The sequence below is a fragment of the Amphiprion ocellaris genome, chromosome 12 (assembly GCF_022539595.1).
Source record: "Amphiprion ocellaris isolate individual 3 ecotype Okinawa chromosome 12, ASM2253959v1, whole genome shotgun sequence".
Lineage (NCBI taxonomy): Eukaryota > Metazoa > Chordata > Actinopteri > Pomacentridae > Amphiprion > Amphiprion ocellaris.
Genome location: NC_072777.1, coordinates 27,346,073 through 27,360,880, shown reverse-complemented (window position 1 = coordinate 27,360,880; position 14,808 = coordinate 27,346,073). Strand labels below are relative to the sequence as shown.

The window sequence follows — 14,808 nt, the reverse complement described above, 5'->3', positions numbered from 1 at the left end:
TGAGTAATGATAATGCACCATTTGCATATGTAAACATAAAATTTCAGGAAACTTTTGACGCAGAAAATCAAACCATGGTAAAATCTGCACGACAGTTTTTTTGCACTGCTGGCATCTTGCACTTTTACACTTACATTTATTCCACAAGCCACTTTATGTTACTGTCCTGTATAATTTAGTAATACTGTATTTATTCATTTCATTCTTCATTCATTCATTCATTCATTCATTATTTCTTATGTTATCTGAAGTAATTCAGACATTATTTTCAAAGTATTGCATTTTACAGTGCATGTCTTTCAATTCTGTTTTCTTAAGTTGAGTTTTTTCATCATTATTTTTATCTCTAACTTTAACCCAAAGATCTCAATATTATTGCTGTGTTCCCATTTTCATACTTTATCCATTTCCTTTTAGTACTTGTCCCCACTAGTACGTACTGTTTCATGCAGTGTGCATACAACTGGGACATAATACTTTGTCATAATATTGCACATATGTGACGTGCACAGAGGATTTTGGTTTAGAATGGTCTTAAAAGCATCCTAGCTGCAAAATCCAAGTAGATGTCGTAATACAGCCAGGTATTACTACATTATGCTACATTGACGTGTTATGTATTGGAACATGCTAAATCTTTTTTTTAGTGTGCTATATAGGATAGTAGAATGGATATTAGAATGATCCCTATGTGTCTGCAGCAGAAGAGGCTGAGGTTTCAGGACTCCACTTCTAGGACCCTTGTTTTCCCACCACCTACTGAACTGGATAATGGCTAAAGTGTGCCTCTTACGGTTATAAAAGTTTATTCTACTCAACATAGAGCAAAACTTTTAAAGGTTTATTTCAGCCAAAATATCACTTTCTGTCCCAATACTTTAAAACATTTATTAGACCCAAGCAGAATTTTTAAAAATCTGACCTAAATACAATGTTCTGCCCTAGAATTTCATTGCTAATACCTACATGTGGGGTAAATTGCATAAACACTATAATTAAGTTATTACTATATAACATTATATGTTTTATACATTATTTTTTAAAGACATTTTACATGTAAAAACATCTTACAGAGCTGTGTATATATACATATTTTAACTCTGTCATTTGTCTCAGATAGGAAACAAAATCAAAGAATTTAGATTTTACTTTGACAATAATGCATTTTTTCAAAGAACTCATAATTTGGATACAATGAAACCATGAAGTGTTCACCTCTTTCATTCCTGCAGTAAAACATCTATTATAAGTTAAGGAAAACATCTATTAAAGCAGTTAAGTTAACAAAGCATGATGTTCTTTGTTTAGGTCAGAGCTGCACCCATGATCTCAGCATTTTTATCTCTGCCAGGTTTCAGCTTTCTGAGTAATTTCAATGCACAACTGATTGGATTTCAACAAAAGGTCAAGTACTTCATGTCCAAGACTTTTTACAGGTCAAAGCTGCTGACTTCTTGTTGGAAGAACAAAATCTTTAAACTTTATTGACCAAAAAGATACATTTCTGATAATAAAAACTATAGTTTTAAAGGGATTTGAGACAATCAGAAAAATGCATATACTGTTTTATAGCTACTCTTCCTTCCAAGGATTCAGTGCATCACATGATGAGCACAGAAATTGAAGTGAGCCAGTTTGGTCGCTATGTCAGACTTGTTGCTTGGCATCGACACAGCGGTTCTAAGAAAATGAACATGAGACTTTGTTTGTTTGATTTGAACTGGAAGTTGATTCAAGAAAGACTATTGATGCACGAAGCCTCACCTCTGCAAGTCAACAAGATCTATTCTTCAGGTTTGTTATGTATGAAACCATGAAGTCTCAAACAAGTACATACTACATTGGAAATTGGTTTGGTAATGCAAGACCTTTGTCATGTGGCAATTTGTCTGAGATAACTTCCTGTCTGGAATGATTTCTTAGGCAGCAAATGGTGGAATTTTGGACATTCAAGTGTCAGGTTGCAGCCCTCACTGACAGGCCAACATCCAGCAGCCTGTTCTCATGTTTCTTTTGTCATCTGTTGAGTCATAAGAGAATAAAGCTGCATTTTAGGGCAGGCTTTTATTGCCATTGGGGTGTCTATGTACTGGTCAAACTATCTGATCATTGTCCTTTAAGACTATACCTGGCTAAAGTGTGGAATAACTCAACCTTTTGTGCACAGTTGGCTACATGTACCCATTTTCTAACTGAAACAACAGAAATTAGATTTTTAATTTTTGTCCAAGTTACAAAAAAGTCAATTGCCTTGCTTCATTTAGATTTTTGTTCACTTTATATGATGTGTTATCAGTAATTTGTCAAGGGAACCAGATTTTCTCAGGTGAGTCCTCCCTTCAGTACAGAACTGTTCAAGTTCAAGTTCCCAAATGCTATGTATGTGCATATTGTCATATACACATACATAGCATTTGGGAATGAAATGAAGTTTGTCACAACCCCAGGTCCCAACATAAAAGTATGCACACAAAAAACCCACCTTAATCTATGTAATAAAAATGTACAGCAGTCACACACATATTGCACTGAGACACCAAATGGTAGGCAAAATCAGCTTCGTTGGTTATTTAAACAAGGAATTTGACTCTAGTGTATTCTTTGTTGTCAAAGTACACAAAAAACATGTACATGCTCTTAAACCAGGGCAAGGGTAGGTTACAATAGAGAAATTAGTGTTTCTACTGTATACAGCTATAGACGTGTACAAAAGAATGTTTACAGTCAAACTGAATTTTAGTGCAAAATTAAAGTGAACCAAACTTTAGTACAAAACAGAGCTATTAACAATAAATGCAGATGTATCAAAGTGCACAGAGGACAGCATTTCTGTGATGCAAATAGAAACACATTATATATAGTATATACAGTGTGTACAGTGGTTCAATAATATTATAGTAAAGTTAAAATTTTCATCCTAGGCCTCTCATTTGTACAATAAATGGCAATAACCAAACCATAAAAACAAATGAAATGTTGCAGTTAAAGTCAGAGCAACATAAAAAAAATTAAATACAGTTCATCTTGTGCATAAATAAAAATGATTCATGAAGTAAGATGAAGAGGAAATGACATCATGTGGAGCAGAGCATGTGATCTGGAATTAACACACTTCCTAAAGAGGTGTTTTTGTAATGGGGAACGTAGTTGAAGTGATTTCTCGGACAGAGATACACTTTGTTATTTTCTATGTAAAATTTGATATATCGCCCAAAAATAAATATCTGTCATGATTATCTCAACTTAATAAAAATAACACAATCAAAACAATTTTTGAATAAGCTCATTTTATTATTGTTTAGCTAATTAGGTGTAATTAGGTAAAAACATTAGTTTATTTTTTAAAAATGTAATAAAAATGTATGCAAGATATATACCATGGATTTCAAAAGTGCCTCAATTATATATTGACCTAGCATGTTATGATTTAAATATGCTCGAAATTTGTTTACTGAAGCAAACTTCTTGTGTACATATTCTATTTATATTTTTAAAAATTACATTTTAAAAGAAAATTGGCATAGATGGCGCATCTTTTCCTTGTTTACTCTAAATGTACATGAATAACCCTCTAAGACTGGGTTATAAATTCTAGATTAATATCACTGCAGTCATATCTTGCTAGTGAACTTGGTGTACTTCCACTGGTCCCGGTGGTGTTGTGTTGTTCAGTGTTGTGTTGTTCAGAGTTGTGTGTTCAGTGTGGCTCCTCGCGGATGCAGAAGTTTGCGGATCAATCGGGAGGCTCCAGCCCCGTGACGTCAGCGCCGCTGCTGTGAGAGAGCGCACGGGGTGTCGCTCCCCATCATCCGTTAGCGGCTAGCAGGCTAACAGTGGCTCCGGTCAGCTATGGTCCTCCACCGCCGTCTCCTTCCTGAAACAAACAGCCGCTCGGAATGACTCACCTCGCTGGGAGCACACTGGCACCATGGGCACCGCTCGGCTTTCACACGCTAGCTGGAATCGCGCTGGTGCAGCGGAGCGAGGTAAGCGGTCACGGAGGTTTGCTCCCTAAACGGTTATCCACTGGAAAACATGCTAGTTAGCTTGATTACTGGACCACCGGAGCCGCCGCAGTGAACACCGTCAACCAGTGACATTAGCTCCTTAACGGCTTATCTCTTCTAACGCCCGGTTTATGGCTGTTCATGACCCGCAATTGCCGCTGCACTATGCTAGCTGTGTTGTGCTTTGGCTCTGATTCAAACAAACCAGCTAGCAGCTATCTTCAGACCCATCAGCTAGCATTGGTTAGCGTCTTATATGTGCTTGGGAGACGTGAGGTGGAGCTAACATTTGAAAGCGTTTATATGCTCCACATGTTTCTGTCCGGAGCAGGAAGGATGCAGGCAGATCAGCGGCTGCTCTGCTGCAGACTCAGCAGCATGTTGTATGCAGTGTTATGAAAGTGGATATGTAAATGTGCTCCCTGTTTTTCAGTGAGGGGCTTTCGACACTGATGCCAGGTGCAGGCTGCAGCTGAGAGCACTCAGGATGAGTGGGGCTGGAGAGCACACAGACATCCTGTCAGTGGCAGACGTAGTCCGGGACAGATGGAAAGTGGTAAGTGTCACTGAAAGAGGGGGAAATCACAAAATCATGTCAATTCACCAAGAGAACAGAGTGCAGCGTTTCTGTACTCTGGGTTGTAAATAAATGTTCTTTTCAGGTAAGGAAAATAGGCGGAGGAGGGTTTGGGGAGATCTACGAGGTTCTGGATCAGCTGAGCCAGGCCACCGTTGCCTTGAAGGTCGAGTCTGCTCAGCAACCCAAACAGGTTCTGAAGATGGAGGTGGCTGTGCTGAAGAAGCTTCAGGGTGAGTGGTGCTATCCTGTTGTCACTGACAGAGCAGCTGAAGTGGGAATAAGACAGTCTCTCTGAGATCATGACACTTTGTGGCAGCTTACTTGATGATGGTCTGACAATAACGCTCCTCTCAAACACATGGCATACACTGCCTACAAGAGCGACTGCTATTTTTTCCATGAAGGCCAGTGTTTTATAACATAAAAAATAATTAGTTTGATTGATTATATGAGCAATGGTGGTCTTTGCTACAGTCAGAGTGGTCATGCTGTAGAGCCTGTGAAACCGTGAAATGAATGAATGAATGAGGGGTATATCTAGTTAAGTGATGCAACTGCTGAATTATTCCACTTGTGATTTTTATTTTTTAGCATTGTCAGAGTTGTTCGGCTGCCATTAACAAATGCTTTACTGTTGAGTAATCTGTTCGTTTTATTTGAAAAAAGTATATTATTATGTAATGCAAACAAATGTTTAGATATTAAAGTGTAAAACTGTATCATTAAACGGGCAACTCAAGCATGTTAAAAATTATTAAAAAGAAAGCTTATCATTTAAGTCAGTAATGCAACTTAAAAAGAAATTCAAGTTTCCGTTAAACCATTAATAATGAATCGAGGTTAAAAGATGTTGACATCAACTCATTCCACCGTCCGTGTCACTAATTATGCCAACTGATTGTTGATTGTAGCAGCAGTTGCCGTGATGTCTGTGCAATATTTATTCCTAAACTTTGTGTTTTTGACGTATAAACATTTGGTGAACAAATATTTTATCTGTGATTAGCCATAAGGCCAGCAGTGCTCAACCTGTCTACCTACAAATATTTCTTGACAGGCAAAGATCACGTTTGTCGCTTTGTGGGCTGTGGCAGGAATGACCGATTCAACTACGTCGTGATGGAACTCCAGGTAAGAAGATCCTTGCTAGTCAAATATTTCCTTTGCCTCCACACGTGATGCAGACATCTGTCTGCATCACGTGTGTGACATGCAACTCTGATTTCCTGTTTAAAGGGGAGGAATCTGGCAGATTTGCGCAGAACGATGACCCGCGGCACCTTTTCCGTCTCCACAACTTTGAGACTGGGCAAGCAGATTTTGGAGGCCATTGAAAGCATTCATTCTGTGGGTTTTCTGCACCGTGACATTAAACCAGTAAGTTGATCTATATGCCAGATGTAACCTTTTTATATGTGTGTAACCACTTTTAACTGCTTATCACAATTATTTTTTTGTAAAACATCATGTGACCAACTGTTAAACTGACTTGTCTCTGTTAAAATTGCAGTCAAACTTTGCGATGGGAAGACTAGCCAGTACCTGCAGATGCTGCTATATGCTTGATTTCGGTTTGGCCCGTCAGTTTACCACCTCCAGCCAGGAAGTCCGTCCAGTAAGTGCTCTCTGCCAACCTCACTAAGGCATTGTTTTGGCTTGCAATCAACTTTTGTTGCAAAGTGTAGTTTGTCAGCTACTAAAGGCTTTATGAAGCATAGGAGTGTCTGACCTAAGCATGTCATCAAGGAACATCAGTGGTAGGAATTCCTCAATGTTGAGAACTGAAATCTAATCTAAGACTTAAACAGTTAGTTCAGTTTACTTATGAGCAGTAGTTAGGAACATAATCAGATGTTGTTTAGGACCTGTAAAGCTGGTCTAAAGTGCAGAGAATGTTTAATGTGTTTCAGTTACTTTGAATTAGCACTTGTTTGCCAGTCTGCTAAATTTCTGTTCTCTTTCAGCCTCGTCCTGTGGCAGGTTTCAGAGGAACTGTGCGTTATGCTTCAATCAATGCTCACAAAAATAAGGTGAGCTTGAACCATAGATATATATTCAATTATGTTGTCTCTTTTTTATTCCCAGCCACCATTGCACTTATGTTGTCTTAGTGGCTTCTGTTTCTTTATAGACATAATTGACTTAACAGTGGATAGTAAAAACTTCATACTTACACCTCAAGTACTGCACTCCATCTGGGGGTGTCTTTCAGTTTTGAATCACCTTGATGCCTAAATTCTCATGTGAATGAGGGAACTCTGCTCTTAATGATAAACTGCCATCACAATCCCTCTTGTAGTTAATTCCTATTATACCTGTTACCTCACTTATTGTTGTGTGTCGGAATATGCAGGAAATGGGTCGCCATGACGACCTGTGGTCTCTCTTCTATATGCTGGTTGAGTTCATGGTTGGTCAGCTTCCCTGGAGGAAAATTAAAGACAAAGTATGTGCCTCTGTAACTTCCTAAGTACAGATTTGTAATATGTAGCAAAGTTGTTCACTGGCTTATTTTTCTCTCTTCCCAGGAACAAGTAGGAAACCTGAAAGAGACATATGACCATCGACTCATGCTGAAGCACCTTCCTTCAGAGTTCAGTACTTTCCTGGATCATATCTTGACTTTGGACTACTTCACTAAGCCTGACTATCAGGTTGGCCATCTCTTGTTTGTCATATTTCGCAGGGACTGTTTATTCCTCTCCAGTCGTCAAATGCTGATGCCTGCTGTTTTCTTTTGTCTGACAGCTCCTGATGTCAGTGTTTGAGAATGCCATGAAGAGCCACAATGTGCTGGAGAATGACCCTTATGACTGGGAGAAATGTGATTCAGAGGATATGCTGACCATCACTGCCGCAGCAACCACTGCTCAGCAGCTCACTCGCCTCACGCCAGCATACTTGGGGTATTTACAGCTAAAGAAAACTCTGTTTCTGTTGATGTTAAGTCCTTCACTGTCTTAATTGCTGTCAGCTTGTTGTAGCAGTTCCACTTATTCTATTCAAACTTCCTTCACATTCTGTTGGATAGGTGTTCAAATATATAGCTGCAGCTTTTTTTAGACTGGAAATCTGCACAGTCAGAGATCCCAGAGAAATCGCTGCTCTAAATTGTGCTGTAGAAACGAGCTGCAGGGTGACCTTCCCTCTCTTCCACAGCATGGCCAATGCTTCAGTGCTGCCGGGCGAGCTGCAGAGAGAGAACACTGAGGATGTCCTGCAAGGGGAGCGCCTCAGTGATGCTGACAACTGCCCCCCCATCCCCACACCAACCACCCCTGGTGGAGATGTATGGGAAGAGATGGACCGTAATCGAAACCATAAACACGCGCAACCAATGATCAGGAAGGTCAGGGAGCTGTAGTTTGCTGTATGATGCTTTTAGCTACTTCTGTGATATTATTCTTATGTAACTGTGTCCCTTTTTTGCAGTGAGATGCATAGTTTAATTAAATTGCAGTGGATGCATTCATAAATCGAAGACTTATAGATATCATAGTGGCTGAGACCTCTCCAACCTCTATGAATACTTAGACTTTTGCTGTTCTGGAATAGAAACCACTACTGTCATGGACCGTGTGCCCAGTACTGTAGTAAAGAGTAAAGTAGAGGGTAAAATTGGGCCGCCTGCCTATCTTTTCAAAGAAATGGCTACAGTTCAGCTACATTGTTTCAGTATTTTGAGGCTTGTGATTATTTGTTCTTCTCAGGTGGTGAGTGAGGATGAACATAGTCAGAATCAAGGGAACCAAAGTCCCAACACTGGCTCCATGCAGAGTTCTCCTCGACGAGTGCGATCGGAGACCATGTTTTTGGAACGAGCTGCACCGCTGCTCCGGAGGATGAGACACAGCCAGAGCTTGGCATTTGAAAAGAGGCTCGCACCCGAACCAAAGCCCACCATCGAACGTTTCCTTGAAGCCTAGTTAGTACATCATGCAAATTCCAATAAAGAAATAACATTTAAAAATGATAGCATCATGTGTGTAATGAAGAGAACCTTTATTACACAGAAACTAATTGTAATGCTGATAATGTCTTCTTTCAGCTTGGGTAAACAGCGTCCTGTCCTGTCTCATGTTGGGGAGAAATGCATTCCTGAGAAGTCTCATGGGCAGCAGACGCCTTCCTGCAATGAGGAGCACTCTGGCACAGCAACACCCGACCAAGAGGAGGGCGCAGCAAGCAGCGGCTTTGTTGCCGTAAACTTCAGTCCTGTGCCCCAAGAGGGAGACTCTCAGGAGTGGGTGATGCTGGAGCTCGAACAAGGCAGCGGTTCTGGAGGGAGCAAGCCTCCAGCAGAAGCCCTGCAAGAGGACAAACCAGGGACCCACACTACTGCTGAAACTGAGAACCACTCCTCTGAGCCGCAGGATGGTCAGAACACTGCAGTGCCCAGCAGCCCTGTGCTGTCGCAGATGGCCATGCCAGGCACGTGGCTACTGGGCCACAGGAGGCTACCAGGGATGTTGGGACAAATGCCTTCAGTCATGATGGGAAGATCCCAGATGGACCAGGTAGGAGTAACGAGAATTTAGTTGTAAATGAGCTGAGAGCAGCACTGTGAAATTACCTTTGCAAAGCAGTTAACTCAAGGTCAACTACACGCAGAGGTTGCTCAGCTTCCATGCAAACATAGATGTCAAAGCTTTTTAGAATTCCATGTCCTCTAGTCTTCATGTTAAGGGAGGTGCATTTTAGAGGTTGTTTTCATGTGTGAGGCTGTGTTGGCTTTCTGTTCAGCAAGTGTTGGTGCTACAGAGTTTGAAGCAAGCCAGATATCAGCACATAAAATGACTTTCCTTGTTGAAGCAGCTTTTACTGAAAGTATGGAACGCCGAGTGTTCATCTACACCAAACTTCTAAAACTGTGTCCTTCATGTCTCCTTGAAAGTATTTTGTTATCGGTGGCTTGTGTGTGTGGTCTGTGAAATAGCCTATTACAGGATTATATTGTAGAAATACAGGCAGCAGCGTCTCTCTAGGATCTTCTACCACGCTTTTGTGAGCTCATGTTGCCACTTGTCAGTTATAAATCATAGTCTGGGTGCAGAGAGATGTGTAATAGGTGTAGGTTAGTTATTGTTTGAACTTGCAGGAGTTAGTTCAGACCTTCAGGACATCTTGTTGCCTTTCTGTGTCCGTCCCCCGAGCCTTGTCTTCTGTTTGATTTAGCTCCTCGTCTGTGAACTCAGCAATAAGGCTAACCATTAAATGAAATTACCCTCGTATGATTTATAGAATGGGCCAGTAGGGTAATCTGCCCTTACATTTAGCTGTTTAGTTTCAGAGAGTCAAGCTCACACATGTACACAAACTGTTGTGCAGCGGATAAATACAGAAGAGATAGGTCAGCCAGAAAATAGGATGCCTCGTGATACTGTGTGTGACTTAAAAAGATCGTGAAACGGGTTTAAACTTTCTCGTGTCATTGACTTAAATATACAATGTCAATGTTAAAATCATTCATTTTCAGACAAAATATAGAATCGAATTTACTGAATATTTAGACCATTAATTGCATAGAAGATGAACACAACATGAAACGTCAACTATTCCTTTAAACAATTAGTCATGTTTTTTGTGACTTTAAGATGCTCAAATGTAAGAATTGCGGTTAATTTTTCATAGTATCTTGAATGTTTTGGGGTTTTGGACAGTTGAACAGATCAAAGCATTTGATATTTGATAGGTATAATTTAGGGTGGGCATTTTCGGTTTTATAATAGCAGAGAAAAAGATTTGTAGTGGCAGCATTTGAAAATGAATGGAATTTCATTCAATTGATGCTCATTTCCCAACATTTCAAAAAAAAATTGCAAGTTCAAGGAGCTTTTTTACCTTCTAATAATCATTTAACTGTCTCAGTCCTCCAGCTGTGCCCTGCAGTCACCTGTACAGGAGAAAAGTGATGCAATACCGCTAGAGGCGCCATCTGGTAAACCTGAGGAACTCACAGAGGAAATCTTAAAAGATGGAGAGAGGTTGGACTTGGCTCCAGTACCAAGCCCAGCCAAAGGCCCCACGGCTCACCTGACCAATGACAGAGACCCAGAGAGCGATTCTGGTCTGCCTGATCGCTCCTCAGAGCCAAATCAGCAGCCTCAAGCTGACACAGGAGGAGGTGCGATGGAGAGCACCGTCACCGTCTCCTCCTCTCCACCTCCAGCTCTGCTCAGGAGAAGAGACTCTCCCTCGTCACCAAGACTGAGTCGCATCCCTGTGCGAGACCCCAGCAACCCTCTGGACTCTCCAAGCAGGGACCTCAACTTGGAGAGGCGTCACCGCTGGAGCAGCCCCGTCCCCGGCTCCCCGACCCACTCGCCTTCTCCTTCGCTGTCCTGCGACAACCTGCCGGGCGCTCTGCCGAGAGACAGGCTCTCCTCAGAGCGGGGCTCCCGGTCCGACTGTGCAGGAGAAGATCCACTTTCTCTGTCCTCCTCTTCAGGTAGCAGAAGTAAGATCCCTCGTCCGGTGAGCGCCACGTTTATACCGGAGCAGCTCACTAGCAGGTTTCTGCCTCGACCACCACCTGGGAAACCACCAATCCGCCCGTGTGTGGACAGCAGGTATGTGTACTGCACAGTGAAGGTGTTACACTGTGCTGCAATCTCTCACAATTAAACAAGGACATTTGCCTGTTTATTTGATAGTAGATATTTTAAGTAGGTAGGTATCAGTACTCACTGTTATTTGCAGGTTTAATACAGCGGCAAACACTTGTAGCTACTTTATCAGACAAAGTTGCGTCATTTTAAGCAAATTTTATTCAATATTTGTCCTTTTTCTGTCATTCTAGTGAAAAAAATTCATAAAGCCCATTTTAAAGCAACAGGAGTTGAACTAAAGTGCTTTACAGTTAAAGTAAGAAAACACAATGACTAAAAGACACGTCTAAATACAATTAATAGGAATAAAATATACAACACAATAAAAGATGAAGTCAGTGTCAAGCTGCTACAAGCAAGCCTAGTTTTATGCTAAACTCTCCGCAAATAGTTTTCCACACTCCAGCAGGGCACAATAATAGGAGTCATTATTGCCATGCTGAGAATATGGGGGCGGGCAGTTTTAGAAGCTGCAGGATCCATCTTGTTCCATTACTCCCTGAAGATATTAAAACCTTTCTGGCTTCAAAAAAGTGGAAGTATGAATGAAATATATTGTATTTTCTGTGATTGCTTCAAATTCAAAGTCTCCCTCAGGCATATGTAGGCAGTCTGAATGGGAATGATGCCACAATGGAGAAGTGAATGCAGAATGTAAATGAAATGAAGAGTTATATATGACAAAATGAGATTCTCCTCACGGTTCTTTTCCCCAGACGGCGGAGATTGAGGGTCCGTGCCAGCAGCACCAGTGATGCAGACTTCCTGGCCAGTCTGACCCAGCTGATGCAGGACCGTGGCGGGATGCTCTTCAGCCCTCCTCCTCGCCCTCGCAGCTCCTCCTCCTCCCTGCAGCGCTCCCTAAGCTCCTCCCCGTCCCGCCAGGAGCTCCGTGAGGGCGGCGCACTGCAGGGACGCAGCCGCTCTCCGTCCAGTTTCTCGGGCTCCCCTCCTCCTCGGCACACTCACCCGCAAGACAGACCCATGGGTCAGGGCCAGTGGGGCCACGTCTCCAGAGGAAGAGGTCTGATCTATGAGGGCAAAGGCTCCGGCAAAGTGACTCGATGACTGTGTTTTAACAATGACTGACCGATCCGGATCGTGCAACTGTGTAGCGAGAGGCTGCCTCACATCCAGTCACTGATAGCATGTGTAAATACGGTATTTACTCAAGGGAATGTACTGTATGTAATGTAAAATGTATGATAAATTGTATTTATTTATTTATTCATTTGTTGGATGTGTCTCACGAAAATACTTGACATTGTGGCTTGATACCTGCAGCGGAAAAGGTTGAGAAAATGTTGAGATTGCCAACTCTTACCTCTCATTTTACTCCTCTCTTAACACTCCATGTAGGCCTACTACGAGACCAAAAAGATCTTGTTTAATACTTGAGGGATGTAAAAATAACGCTAACTGTAGATATGTACCATTAGAAAAATGGTATACACTAATAGAAACCATATAATCACCTTAAGAACACTATAATAGTAAATAATACCACGAGCAGCATACCAACATCAGCATTCATGTACAGAACCAGGGCATGCAGTCCCATATTGACCTCACTCCTGTAAAACTGCTAGATTAATTATAGTATGTAACCATGAATTGATCATTTTTGGCATATCACGGTGTAGTAGTGTGCTTTTACTTTGCTAAAAAATATTTGTCATGCAGAAGGCATCAGCATATTAGAATGTACTTGTCAAGTGCACTCATACTTAAGTATTGTAAACGTGCATGAGTGTCATTGCAAATGATTTTTTTAATGTATTTATTTGTACAATCGGCTAAAGCATCTGTATTTTTATTGAACTGCTTCTGATCAAAATACATCATAGTAGAGAGCAGCAGACTTGCATTTTTGTTTCCCATGAAAACAAAAACAATGAAAACTCATGCTGAACCACGATTTAGTTTTATGTTCATTTATCATTTTAATGTATATTAAAAATACACTGAAGAGACACGACGTTAAATCTACCTGTCTGATACTGTGTAGGTCATGGACAGAAAACCTCTGGGGTGTCTTTGGGGCTTTTGTGGATGCGGCTTGTTGTGGCCAATCCTGTGGATGCTCAATTAAATTGGGATCTGAAGATTCAACATCTTGGGCTTTTGGTCGTGTTCCTCCAGCCATTTATAGAGACTTTTTGTGATGTGGTTTAACACACTGTCCTGCAGGAGGAGGCTGCTGCTGTCTGATAGTGCTGCTGCCTTGTACCTAGCAGTGCTTATAGAAAGCATTCATCTTCCTTGGAAGTTTTCCTTTTTTGTGGCTTTTCAGCATTCAATCATGGTCAGTTTAATGTGGCTATTGTGACAACAGTTCCCATAAAAAGATTCTTTCATGTCAAATTGAAAACAGTTTTCTCCAAAGTAATGTGAATTAACCCTTTGATGTGCAGCGTGGGTCAGGAGATAACCATTTTCCATTGGATTTGGGTCACTTTTGACCCATGTACATCAAAGGGTTAATTAAAAATGTAAAATAAGTGATTTCATAAGTATTCAACCTTTGTGAAGTGATAGAATGTGTCTCAGGTGATTATAGTATAAAAACACCTGTATCTGTAAGGTCCAGTCACTCCTGGTTATAACTACACTATAAAGACAGAAGAACACTCCACACAAGTTTGCAAAAATGTTACACAAAATCATAGATCAGAAGGTGGATCCAAGACAGTTTCCAAGTCACTGAGTATCCCTTGGAGTACAGTTAAATCCATCTTTATTTAGCAGTGGGTGGCCACCAAGACACTTAGGACTCCTCTGACACGTGACACTTTGAAGGGGATGAATATCTATGCAATCGCTTATTTTACATTTCAGATTATAAACTATTGACATTACTGTGTAGAAATCTGTCTTCACAAAAATGTAAATTCTTGTCAAATTCACCATGATTCAATCCTGAAAAGATACAAAACGGGAAAAACTTACTTTTTCTCAGTACTGTCATCTGAAACAACATGCACATGAATCCCAAGGTTTCCAAGCAGAACACTGCATTGTAATGAGATCGTCGATGTTAACTCGCTTCACCTGATCGGTGACAGTAAACCGAATAAAAGACAGATCTCAAAAATAGCACTCTGGTCACTCATGCTGTAGTTTTCATCGTGCTTAAAGGTCAGTTCATCTAAATTCCTTCACTATATCCTTACTTGCCCCAGACGGTGCTGATAGGTTGCCCAGCTTTTCACTAATTTCTGATACCACTTCAGTTAGTGGCACTCATTTACAAAACTCAGCAGCAACATTTCGGTGTCTAACTTACTCTGTATAATCATCAAAAATGGCCGTGTGCAGCTTTTTATTAGAATTTGATCATATGGAGGGTATGGTGCCAACCTTAGCAGCACTGTCAGTACTCAGATAAAAGGGAAAACACTGAATGCAGCCTTGAGGAAACACACTCAGATGTTGAAGTAGTGTGTTTTCTGAAACTCACATCCCGAGAGCCATCGCTTGTCAGTTTGTGCTGAAGCAGCTGCATTCAGTGACAGACAACTCTGCAGCACAAGAGACTGCTGACGAGCTGGTGACTGAATGTTTTGGTGGGGATGCAGATGATGACAACAACATAAAAGCTCCATCTGCTGTG

General features: G+C 41.1%; 1 protein-coding gene across 1 annotated transcript; it reads left to right on the top strand.

Annotated features, from left to right (window-relative positions):
* The first annotated feature begins 3,738 nt into the window (after nucleotides 1-3,738).
* On the top strand, nucleotides 3,739-13,307 carry ttbk2b (tau tubulin kinase 2b). The gene is made up of 15 exons (XM_023279156.3): nucleotides 3,739-3,986; nucleotides 4,441-4,563; nucleotides 4,670-4,817; nucleotides 5,645-5,718; nucleotides 5,824-5,964; nucleotides 6,098-6,202; nucleotides 6,552-6,617; nucleotides 6,941-7,033; nucleotides 7,116-7,241; nucleotides 7,336-7,493; nucleotides 7,747-7,936; nucleotides 8,298-8,512; nucleotides 8,636-9,104; nucleotides 10,456-11,156; nucleotides 11,912-13,307. The coding sequence occupies exons 2-15, from the start codon at nucleotides 4,495-4,497 to the stop codon at nucleotides 12,261-12,263; spliced, it is 2,907 nt and encodes a 968-aa protein (XP_023134924.2). The 5' UTR covers nucleotides 3,739-3,986; nucleotides 4,441-4,494; the 3' UTR covers nucleotides 12,264-13,307.
* The last annotated feature ends 1,501 nt before the right edge of the window (nucleotides 13,308-14,808 follow it).

What these genes read in the sequence shown, in the direction of transcription:
- ttbk2b (XM_023279156.3), top strand. Translation starts at nt 4,495, where the DNA reads ATGAGTGGGGCTGGAGAGCACACAGACATCCTGTCAGTGGCAGACGTA. An exon ending in TCAATGCTCACAAAAATAAG is followed by an intron (nt 6,618 to 6,940) that starts GTGAGCTTGAAC and finishes CGGAATATGCAG; the next exon opens with GAAATGGGTCGCCATGACGA. An exon ending in CTCACGCCAGCATACTTGGG is followed by an intron (nt 7,494 to 7,746) that starts GTATTTACAGCT and finishes TCTCTTCCACAG; the next exon opens with CATGGCCAATGCTTCAGTGC.